Here is a 12,628-nt window from a genome sequence, read left to right on the forward strand (position 1 = left end):
TTGTTCACAATTGTTTGACACTTGTTGATTGATTCACTTTACTTGTTTTAGCACATTTGGACCACTTGCTACATCACGATCACGGGAAGCGATTCGATTAGTGTACTCGACACTACTGATTGCAAGATCTTCCTGGTTCGGATCCTTATAAAGAACCCGGTATGCTCAAACAAATGCGATCAGCGATGGTTGAAGGATGATCACAATGTAACACATTGTAGAAATTATCGAACGCGTTGCGTCGAGAAAGGTAAGAGGTATGGGAAAGAGTGTCAATATTAGATAAGATTTTTACAACATTAATCTTAGGACGTTAAACTATTCAATGAATTTGTTTCAAAAACATGAAACTTCCACATTCTGGAGCAGGTCAATTGTACAGATTAGGCAACCAGCAAGCCATCAGGCGGGTTTCGTCTAGGGGGATCGAGAGACAGGAACTCACAATAGTAAATATTAGTTGTAGATTACGCGAAAAACTGCATTTACAATGTTGCTACCAAGGACGCCACTCTGATGCGTTATCGATAGGTCATTTAGTTTCGTCTAGCCTTTACCTTCGTTAGCGATCAGCCGGTTTCACTATCGCTACCAAGTAAGCAGTAAGTTGCGTGCGATAAGAAAAGCGTCGCTGATGGGTAGAAAGATGGGTTCTATTTGTGAACAACTCCACTCTGATTAGGGGTCTGCAGGAGCTATTCCGGACATAGTGGCACTTCCGGGGGTATTTTTCTAATTCTAGCTTAAATATTGCATTCAAAAACATCGTACCAATTGAGGTAGGTCATATGAACACTTGGAAAAAAGGTCACGTAAGACACACCCACCCAAAGGATTTGTTAAATGCAGAACGGGATTTGCCACCCTTCTTAACGGGTGGTCCAGCCTTTGGAGCAATAAGAAAGTTTTTTTTTTTGTAACAAGGAATGAAATAATCGCTGTCAAATTGTACGGTCGTTATAAATGGTTCTGAATCCAATTCCATGTTTGTCCGGCTAGCGTAACGGCGCAGTTGCAGAAGTGCATTTGCTTACTTCTCGTTTGCCCGGCACGCTACCCTTGACGGTCTCCTTCGGTTTAAATTTCGCTCTCCCCAACCGAAGATGATGACATTTCACCTTAAATGGTGCTACGCTGCCATTAATAATGTGACGCATCTTTTCCAAACCTCCCGGAACTGGGTGACTTACACTGGTTGAAGCACTTTAAGCTACGTGCATAGGTCGCTCCTACCCACGCTTTATCTTCCCATCCTTCCCGCGGTTCCCTCGCTTATCTTGGGCGGCAAATCTCGTGAAACGTGAGACCGAGGGCACCTTCCTGCCGAGTGCAGTGAACAATATGTTCATTAGAAGCAGCAGATTTTTATCGGTTATTGGCTTTTTATGCAAACGGAATGGTGGTGGAATGGACCTAAAAATACTATTACGGTTATGGCGTCTTTCTGATCTTTTCTTGTACTAGCGGGATGGTTATGCGCCGACGGTTGGAGTAACACATAAATTTTAAAGGTGTGGCATGGCTGTGGCGTGGCGACGGCTGAACGTTAACCGATCGCTCTGCTCATTTATCTACTTTCTTCCTTCCGGCGGCATTGTTTTCGGTAGTAAACGAAGGTACTAGTGAGTGACAGAAAAATGAAATCATCTATCATGCTTTTGAGAGTAGCGAGCGCATTATTGTAAGGGAACGAATGCATAATTATTATGTTTTGATACTAAACATGAAAAGCTCGTTTCGAGTGATCGTTTACTATTGCAATGGGCTGCGAGTTTCGTGGGGTGTCTCGTTACAGCCCATAGTGAAATGGCACCTTATTAACCTTGTTGTGAAGTGTAATTAATTTTAATAGAATTAAGTGGATGTAGTTGAGGTTGATTTATTTTACTTTAATTTGATTTGCCACTACACTACAGTTGTGTTGAATTTAATGAATCCAGCTAGAGGAGTCGCTCATCAGAATTTGCGATGAGAAGAAGCTCGTATCATGCGGATCCTTCCTTATCTGTTCGTAAAAGTAAAATGTAAAATGTTCGTTTAAGATCTGGGTCATGGGTTAAATATATGTGTTAAGACATGCACGCGAGTACGATAAAATTATTTTATTACCACTATTCTAACTCACTACCGAGAGAGAGTGTCCTTCTGGTCCTGACGCTTTCGATCTTGAATCCCACAGCATCTCACTCATCTGTGAGAGCCGTGGTGATGGTTCTAGGCTAGATCATTGTATAATCATTGTATATATTCACCATAATAAAATAGATTCATGAATCTCTGGAGAATCTCTGAAGATTCATGAATCTCTGACCAGTCTATGAAGATTATGGATATCTAAAGATAATAAATGTCTGAAGGTTAAAGTATTTTGATTGTCCTAAGGTTCACAAATCCCTGAAGATTCATGAAAGTCTGAAGATTCTTAAATTGGTCACAATTCTTGAATCTTGAATGGTTAAATAATCTTCAAGGATTCGTGATTTAATTTTTATATTTTCTGAATTGATCTCGGCGGATAGCAGATTTTAGGTTATTTCATACTTTTATCACGACAGGACCGGTAAGAAATCTCATCCGGACCAATCCTACTATCCGGTTACGTGTTAAAATAAGTTAACTAAAAGACCTACTAGGTCATTACGCCGAGAAGAAAAGGCATACAACCGGCGTAAAGATTGATTTATATAGTTTGAGTTGTTGAGGTCTGTAAAATCTAAGGAAATCCAACAAAATATGCTAGAATTTGTAGATAAACTCTACCGCTCTGGCTAGTCGTTTTTTTAGGGTTTTTTTAACCTAAAGCTTTTTTTTTTAATTTTCAATATTTTTTACATAATCATGAAAGTAGCTTACTCCAAAACATGTTTTGCTTAAAATTTATAAAAATGTGTCTCTTTCAAACAGCTTACAGAGTGTATCATCTACCAATCGGCCTCACGACTCTCCTGCTGCTGCTTGCTCCATTGGCGAAAAGAGAACGGAGCGCCTGTTCGGGTACGACATGTTGTTTCTTTCGTGCATGCACGGTAGATGGCAGCTGCTAAAAGCCGCGAGAGTGCAGCATGGACGCAGTTGTGCATGCCGTGTCGTTTTTCCATCCCTAGCAGTAGTAAGAAGAAGCTCGTCGAAGCAAGTTGTGCGCGTCAGGAGGTTGCACGAGCGTACATATTTTGCCGCGTTTGCCGCGGTACAGCAAAATCTCTCGCAACCAGCCATAGGCATCAACCATCGATTCGGGCATATCGGGCGGTGTAAAAGGCGCGCGTGCGCTGGGATTTTCTTGCTGCCCTTGTTTTAGGGGCTGCGGGCGCGGAGAGGCGGACCGATGCAAAAGGGGGTGCGGTGTATGGGTGAAGTTTATCGTATCGTAGAGAAGATTGGGTGCATCCTGGAAGTGGCTGCACCTGTCGGGATTTTTCTTCGCTAGTGTTTCCTGTTTATGATAGGACCGATGGAGACGGAAAAGTTTCTGCGCTATAAAGTATCGGTTGTATCGCCCCAGTGGATCCCAGTGGAGTGTGCAATGGTGATGTTTTGAAAAAAGAAAGAAATTTAACAACCCTAAACAGCCTAAAAAAATTGTGCAACATTGCGTGAATCGTGTATCCAGTTTGTGTTTGCCGGATAAGAATTCAAATTAACCGATAGCCAGGCGGTAAAATCTTCGCATTCGATTCGGTGAAGTTTTGCACTGAAAAAGTAAAATTATTAAACCCTCTCGGAGGTATTTCCCCGGCAAGATAAACAAACATATCGAAGAGGACAATTCAAACAAAACCGTAATAATATTATCGATCATTTCCCGAGTCCCGCGCTAGTGTGTGTTTTACTGATAGCGAGAATCACAAGATACAACCAAGAAGGGAGAAAAAAAAGTTAAGGTGAAAAATCAACGCTCTACCGGTTGATTGAAGTCCTGTTTCGTTACAACCGCAAAGCAACCGGAGCGGAATAACGTCCACAGGAAAATTCTCCTTTCAATCCCTTAATCGAAGTAACCGGGGTGGCAGCGCACGCTGTGATGGTAATGTCAATTTTCCATCGTTCACGAAAAAGCTTGGAACGTGTGCAAGAAGAAAGGTGAATGTTGTTCGTGCTGTCGTTCGAGGGAGATGCATTAGTGTTTTTTTTTATCGGCGGGAAAAGTGTAGGTGTGTGTAAGGTGTGTTTATGCGTTATGTTTGTGGTTGGTGTTGTGGGGTGGTTGTGCTAAGATTTGCATATAAATTGATTGGTGTGGTGTGTACATCCCCCGAATGAGGAAAAAAAACACCAAGCCGGTTTGTTTGCATAGTGGAAGTGAAGTCTTGTAAGGTGGGCTTACTTCAGGTGTTTGAAAAGTGTGTTAGGCAGTGTTAGAAGAGATCCAGAATATCTCTCCACCAGGTCCACGTGTGCATCCTGGTGTATGTGTGTTTTAAAAGTTGCCATCCTAAAGTGAAGTGAATGTTTGGTGTCCTTTTGGACCACAAACCAGGTTTGCGAGTGAATGGTTAAGCACCTTCGTGGGCTTCTGCTGCGTGTGCTCGTTGTCCGTGGACTCCGGGGAGTCCGGAACATCATCGCCAAGTTCGCCAGTGCCCGCCGAGGCAACCGTTGTCCGTAGGCATGGAGGAAGAACTGCGGTGTCCGGTGTGCAAGCAGCTTTACGCCAGCCCGGTACTGCTGCCCTGCTATCACGCCCTGTGTCTCGCCTGCGCCCTGGACATTCAGACCGCCTCCTCATCGTCGGCATCCTCATCCTCGTCCACCGCTTCTTCGTCGTCTTCGGCCGGATCGTCGGCCGCGGGTACGGCACATCCACCCTGCCATCCCGCGATTGCGGCCGCCCACATACACCAGCAACACTCGCAACATTCGTCCTCGTCTGCGGCGAGTACCGGCAGCTCGAGCGCAACCGAAAGTGTGTCCTCCGACCAGGACCAGGCAGACAAGGTGAGCATCCTGAGCGAGGCCGACTCGGGTGTTATCTGCTGCACGTCCCGGCCTGGCTCGTACGCCGGCACACCGAACCTACAGGGACTGCTGTTCCCTCCGGCCGGTTCCGGTGGGTCGGTCTACTCGCTCGCCTGTCCCGTCTGCCGGAAGTTGGTGTTTTTCGACGAGCTTGGCGCACGCAATTTGCCCCTGTACCGGGCGATGGAGTCGATTGTGGATCGGTTCTGCGAGCGGGAAGCACTGCGCTGCCAGATGTGCGAAACCGAACCACCGAAGGTGGCGACCGTCATCTGCGAGCAGTGCGAGATCCGGTATTGTGATGCTTGCCGGGAACTGTGCCACCCGGCACGTGGACCACTGGCGAAGCATAGTCTTACGAAGCCACGGGGTGCTTGCCAGCTGCGAGAGTCGATCTGCGGTGAGCACACGGAACCGCTAACCATGTACTGCATGGGGTGCAAGCTGCCCATCTGCAATCAGTGCATCGGTGACAACCGGCACCAGTCACACGATCTGCAGTCCATTACGGCGATGTGCAAAGCCCAAAAGGTAGGTAAACACTTGCTTGGATTTGTTTCCTTAAAGAGTGGGAAAATGGCGACCAATTTGCCGTAATCTTCAATTGAAGAGGCGTCGGATTAGCATTTGTTTGTTTCTCCATTAATTTAATTTTGATCGCCCTGGAGTTCCAAGTTTTGCTAGAGGCTAAACATAAGAGAAACAATTTTTCATCTCAGAAGTTTAAGCACTATAAGTGGGATAGCAGACTATCAACGCCAGACATGGAATTTGTCTTGGAATTTACCATCATCAATGTGTTTATTTATCGAGCACATCGATGTTTTTAGTTTCGAGTTCGCCCAATAACGCTCTCGGTCTCGGTTGGGTGGAAAAATATGGGCAATTCCATTGCTTAAATAATATTTTTATTGCTCGTCTAGACATACTGCGACTCTCGATTGTTGATTTTACAGCGCCAGGAACTTTAAATATGCTCCTTGTTCGACATCGCTCGACATCTACTGGCCAAGTTTCTACAGTGTTTTCCATACAGTTTAGAAATGTCTCCAGAATTCCAAAGTTCGTCAAAAAAAGATTGGATCATAGATTGGAGGTTCATGATTACCTAATATCATTAATGATTAGAAGAGATACCCGTAAGTCTTCGGTGGCCTGGTGACAGCGCCTCCAATCTTCACAGATCAGAACTAATATCAAACCTCATTCAGACCCCTGCGTAGAACTAAATGATTAGCTTTGAGTAAAAGAAGCCATGGAAAGCCAGAAATGGCAAGACTTCCTGAGATCAAACTACCAAAAGGAAGTAGAATGCCTTTACTTCTCATACAAAAATGATTTGCAAAAAACCCTTTTTATCCTGACTTCCTTAAATTAATATTGATGTACCTTGCAATTATGCAAGTTACTGCTCAGGTTTTGCATCATCACTTTTGACACGAATTGTCCATTCGAGGGATCGCTAAATGCCGCTAGTTTAACTAATGAGCTGAGCTAGGTAAGACTATCCTTTTACCTTTAATGGGAACGAATTTAGGTCAGGTAAACCCTAAGTACGATAAAGTATCATTTTTTTTTTTAATTTCCTCCGTCCCAAATAGATGATGAGTCATTGAAAAGGTTTTATGGTTTTAGATGTTTTTTTTGTGTTTATCCACATCAACAATTTCTCTTCCTTCTCAAGGAAGACTAACTAACTGGTTTGGGATTAAGAAACTCTTTATCTACTGCTCGGTACTCCAGTTCAAATCGTTTAAAGAGCGGTGGTCGGACAACTTCACCGAGGTGAACTAATAGCGAAGGGAACTGAAGAGTTACAGCAGAGGCATTTTGAGGTCGGATGGAACGTAAAAAGCAAAAGGATAAACCTGTCCCATCGTACGGTACGACCAAAACGAACAAAACAAAAACCGCGAGAGAAAAAAAACGATATCAAAACTCCGATGACGCCGGGGAAAAGGTTCAGGGATCAAGGTACAAGTAGCTTGCATAACTGACAAAAATACCTTCCACCATTCAAGCACAAAACCGCTAAGCATCGCATCGGTAAGGTTTTTTTTTGGGGAGTTCGGTGAGAAAAACCGGTTCACTGGATTGATAATTATCACGCATCCTTTCCCATCGTCACCTTCTGTCGGTTCAATACTCTTCAATACACTCTTTGAAGCGTTACGGCGATGCATTTTTGGTGCATTTAAACAAGCATAAAGGTGCATTCTGGAGCGGAGGTGTTTTGGGTTGCAAGTTGGAAGTTGCAGTTGCATTTGTTTGCCGTCAACAAACAGCATGTGCACGGGGTGTTCCTATGGATATTGGAGTTCCTGGCGAGGGTGATTTTTGTTTTGATTTTGAAGGTGATGAAGTGTGCAAAATCACTTAGAAAACAGGGAGTTTTAAGCGAACTACAGATGGAACTTCAAAGGGATTTTTTGAGCGTTGAAACAGTCAACACTGTTTCAAATGAGATAAACTGGACACTAATGTAGTAATGTTCTTCTTTAGTTTTAACAAATAGTTATATTGAGCAAAGCTCAAATTTATTGACATGTTGACTTCAGTCAGAGTTGACTAAAAAGATATTGAAGTTAACAACGTTTGTAAGCTGAAAAATGGCTTAGTATTTATTAACCAATCAACTGTATTTGTTTTACTAAAGCAATAATCATGTCGGAATATTGTTAAACACAATAACACCGGACGTAAATTGGCATGTTTACCGATAGCAAACATACATGATGAGTGACCAAACAGTGTTGACCATGTTGGCTGTCAGTTTGCATTATTATCGGGCAGATTTGTCGCAATTACGGTGAAGAAGAAATGGTACCCATAAGAAGGGGAACTGTTGGTCATGCCCATCCGGGTTCGGTTTGCGTTCGATTGGCTACATCCAATATCTTCCCGACATCTTAACACCTTTCCGGCCTGTCACAACTGGTTGCGGCCCACAGTCCGCGACCCTTCCGAGCTGATCGTTCATGACAGTTTAATTACTTCGCTTGTTTTCCTATGCTTTTTGGTGAAAAGTCTGCGCCCAAGATGGGGTGCCCCATTTTATCGTCTTAATCTTCGTTCGTCATCGTACGGCCCTTAGGGGCACAACAGTTGAACAGTGCGTCTCCGGTTCGATCCCAGCGCCCAGCGTACTTCCGTGAGAAAGTTCATCACAATGCGTACCGTTTGCTTTATCTCGTAGCCGGCGGGTCGTTGCGTTTATTCAAGCAGAAAGAGTGAATTTGTTTTTTTTCTGTATTTTCGGGGAGTGTAGCTTACTACCCAACTGTATGCCCGCTCGGTGTTAAGGTTTCTGGTGAACCATGCGAAACAAAAATGTCTTGAGTGCGCGAGCATGTCCAACCGTAACGGATACCAGCGCGAGGGGTTTCGTTTGTTTGGCCAGATCGAGTCCGGGTGGAAATTTCATTCGCAAACAGCCGAAGGGGTACCACCAGAATTCATGGGTCCGATTGTTTAACGATTCTTTTCGTTACTCCACTCCACAGTACTCCACTCTTTGCTGAGGAGGTATTCCAGAATGGTAGCAAGAATCGGGGGCTATGAAATTAGCACAGTGAAAGAGTTCTCATCGAATTAAACAATTACCGTAAGCTGTAATTATGGCGGTGACAAACGTCTCTAGCTTCGTGACACGTGATGATAATTTGGGCGAGTGTATAGGGGTTGGGTTTTTAGCTAACGGCTCTACAAACAAGGGGACGAAATAGCGCTTCTATTACAAATACAATAATATGTTTATTGTTTTATTGGTTAAGCACAGTAACTTACAACTATTTGAGCAGAAAACGAGATCAGTTGCAATCACTCAAGTTATTTACTTGATCTTAATAATATACAATAAGTGATATCATGCTACAAAGTGCAATCAAATGAAGCAATAAACTCCAAAATGACATTTTTCACACGCCACAAGCCTGGGAACTGTATGTATTTATGCTCTCGGAATAAAATTCCAAATTATCTGTAGGTGTTTCATGTCTCGGCCAGTCTCGATTACAAACAAAATAAAAAAAAAAACGCAGAGTTCCAAAGATTCTTGGCCGTACACCGTTCTCTAGGATGATTTATGCACTCGCGGAAATAACGGCAAAGACGTCACCGTTGAGGGGCGCTTTTTTTAGCCGGTTGTTTCTGTGTTACTATTTGGTCGCAAAAATCTGGTCCCGTTCTCGCTGTATAATTTATGTATTTATTCACAGCTCAAATCGCTTCCCTTGTACTGTGGAAGAAGTTAGCGTTCCAGGCATTGCATCTCCGGACCAAAACGAGGTTCAGGTTGGAAGAGGGGCGTGTAGAATGACGGGGGGCAACTCGCGTTTAAGGGGTTTATACATGAATATATATCTTGCACATCAATTTCGCACCAAAGTGTCATAAAATTCATGGCGCATTGATTTTTCGTCATGCGTCGTGTACTTGCCGGGGAGTGACATTGTTTGTGGGGGTGAAGTACTTTTGGGACTGGAAGTTTGCTTTATAACGAGACTTTTTTTGCATTTTATTGCTTTTTCAACTGCGCAAGCATACTAATCCTCCATGTGCTCCGTGTGCTGTTTGAAATGTGTTTGAAATGAAGTTTTCTTTCGCCGGGAGTATGTATCCGGTTGACTTTTATTGGTTGGTGCAAAAGGAATGCCCTCATACAGGCATTAAACTTTAAGATCGCATCAAACGAGAATTCGTGTTTGATTTTCCGTGTCTAGGTATGAGTTTTGATTCGTAAAAATATTGATTTGTGTTTTTTTATTTGCATCGAAAGAAATATAAAATTTAAAAGGGTTGAATAACCAATAAAAAATATATGCAGGCAGTCCCCGAGATACGCGGTTTTTGGAAATATGACTGCTGAGTTAGTTTATAGCAGGAAATGTAAGGTGAAATACCCTCCTTTGTCATATAAAATATTTGTTTTTATTTTGTTTTTATTTCTTTTTCAAAAAGTCGACTGATTTGTTAAAAAAAAAAATAAAGTGCAAAGCAAGAAGTCAACAATGTAACTATGAAGTATAAACGATGTTACTACCCAATTCGACATACGCGGATTTTCCCCGGCTAATATCGATCCCCTATACTAACGTCTCGGACTGCCTTCATCTAGAAATTCATTTTTTTTATAGAATTTTTTTATACTTTTAAAAAAGTTTCATACAGTTTTCTTCTTTAACAATTTTAAATAAGAACAAGGAAGTTTTCTCCGTAAACACTTTAAAAAGATTAGTTTCCATCACTTCAATCAATATGGCAGCCAATGAAGCTTTAAGCCATAAAATCAAGACCTCGCGTCTGCCCATATATTATAGCAAATGGTAAAACCAGTTACAGTTTACTGGCGCCTAAAGGTGGTCGACATTATGTCGGTCAAACCGTGTGTATTCAATTTGTCTTCCTTCCAAAGACGGGCAAACAGCGGCAATTTGCATAATCGTGCCAACGGCGCGAATCGGTGAGCATCAGTTTTGCGAATAATGGCAAGTAAGAAAAAGGACCTGCAACAAAATAAGACGAATCGAAAACGAACCGAAACACTAACATCGAGTTTAAAAAGACGTGTCTCTACACTCTGTCCCAGTATGTTTTGGTGTGTATGCCCACGTTGGCAAAATTAGGTCGATGTTGCCTTCAAAAAAAAAAAAAAGATGCAAAACACAAACCTGCCAGAACGCTCGTACGTTCTGACGAGAAGATACAGCTACAGCTTTTCAGTTGATACCTTCGTTTGCAGGTATCTACGGTGCAGGTTCATATTGTCCGTTTTCCATTCTTTTTCCAACCTGCCCGGAAGCGAAATGGCACAGAGGATGGAAAGGGATTAAAAATTGGTGAAAACAGAGCAAAAGAAAACAGGAAGAGTAGAACAAAAATTATGTAAATTTTTGAATCACCAAGATAAGGAAGGGGATCCCCTTTTGCTCTAGCAACCCACTGCAGAGGACGTGCGGATACTTCTGCGCAGCGTCACGGCAGGAAGAAATCCGGTTCCGGTTTTCGGTTCCTGAGCTGTGTTGTGTTCAGTGTCTTTGTGTATGTGTGTGTGTGTTTAACTTTCCGCACCGGATGTAAGGGTCGAGATGGTGTAAAACGTAAAATATCGTTTTCGTTTTCGTATACCGCTTGAAACACGTGCAGAAGGAAGGATTTGTCTTCTTAGGCGAGCAGTTTCGTTGGCACTTGAAGATGGATTCGATTTTCGCTTGTCGGCCCGATACCAAACGTGTCCTTGGCTGGTTCGCTGTAGATAACCGTTTGGCTGTCCGTATATCCGGAGCGCAACTTTGACTTCAACGTCATATTCAATGGTGGGGGAAATAAAGGGATTCTTATAAAAGCACATCTTGAGTTAATAAAAACGCTTCCAATTCTTAGTATTTTATAGTAAAGTTTAAGACGGCGAGAAATTCCAAAATTCCTTGCGTGTTATTTTACCTAATACATAACGTATAACATCAGAAGTAAATAAATTGGTCTATTTATTTTGATGGAGAGCTAGCGTGAATGAGTTACTAATTTTCCAAGAACACTGGCAGTAACATTTCACGCAGTAATTGCCACTTATCCATGGGAAACCCTGTGTATGTATCACGTGAAAAAAAGCCACGCAACGGTTGAGGCCCAAGCCTCATTCATTCTATGCTATTTTGCGCCACTTTACATTCTGGTCCTGGTGTGTCTTATTTTGCTGCTTTCTTTCGGGAATGCCTCTGCGGATTTTTCCATTTTCTACGTTTATCGCCCATCCGCAGGCTGTTTCGGGATGCCTTCCTTGCTGTAGTCAATTGATCAGGATAAAAGAAAAAGGATCTCGGAGGAACGCCGAGGAGAGAGAGAGAGTGTGTGTGTGACCGTGAGGAGCAGAATTTTCGTCGACAATTTTCCATCACCTCCTGTCGGAAGTTACATCCATGGGTTTTCCTGCAGTTCCTACTGTTACTCGTCTGCAGCGGCTGAATAAATGTCGGGCTAGAAGCAAGCAAGTCTCCTTTTACTTCGTGTGGTCTGTCGTTTAAAAAAAAAGAAACGAAGTCAAACAGAAACGAGACACGGAGCGGTAGAATAATACGCCTAAAGTTTTGCTTTTGAATATAAATTTTTCCACCACCACCAAATCGGTCTTTAGCGCTTGGCGGAACGGTTTGCTTCGGAGTCGAGTCGTGTCGGATGTACACTGTTCCTGTGTTCCCATTTTGCGTTCTGATCAAGTGGCATGGTCTGTGTTTTTCATGGTTTTGGAACAGTGTTCAAGCGGGGGCACTATTTTCTTTAACCAGTTGGCCGGGAAAATAGCCGAGCGAGGCCGGAGGCCGTATGGTTTTCGTCTGATTTGGCCAAAGTTTTACGTGGAAAGAATATGGACTGTTTGTGTAGTGTCGTGGTTGTGGTGTGCCAGCCAAGCTACTGCAGTCTGCACCATACCCTTTGAGGGTCAGGCTTTTATGGACCTCCAGGACCTTCCAGGGCGAGGTTTTCCAGGGCGAGGTTTTCCAGAATGTCACATTTGCCGCGTTTAATGTCATGTTTTTTTTTTAGAGATGGGTTGTTGTCGTACATTTGCGTTGAGATAAAAGTTGGGTTGATTGTGTCGGTGCAAAGTGGCAAAGAAGTCAAGATGTCGAGCAAACACGGAAGACGAGCGGAATGCAAAACGACACAAAGGGGA

At 43.1% G+C, this 12,628-nt stretch overlaps 1 protein-coding gene across 1 annotated transcript in view; it reads left to right on the forward strand.

Annotated features, from left to right (window-relative positions):
• The first annotated feature begins 4,608 nt into the window (after positions 1 to 4,608).
• Positions 4,609 to 12,628, forward strand: part of LOC128710895 (E3 ubiquitin-protein ligase TRIM9) — an 86,188-nt gene continuing 78,168 nt past the window's right edge. Inside the window, exon 1 of the mRNA XM_053805753.1 lies at positions 4,609 to 5,487. Within this exon, the coding sequence (XP_053661728.1) occupies positions 4,609 to 5,487 (879 nt within the window). The remainder of the gene's footprint in view (positions 5,488 to 12,628) is intronic.

Source organism: Anopheles marshallii, chromosome 3, assembly GCF_943734725.1.
Source record: "Anopheles marshallii chromosome 3, idAnoMarsDA_429_01, whole genome shotgun sequence".
In the NCBI taxonomy this organism is placed as follows: domain Eukaryota; kingdom Metazoa; phylum Arthropoda; class Insecta; order Diptera; family Culicidae; genus Anopheles; species Anopheles marshallii.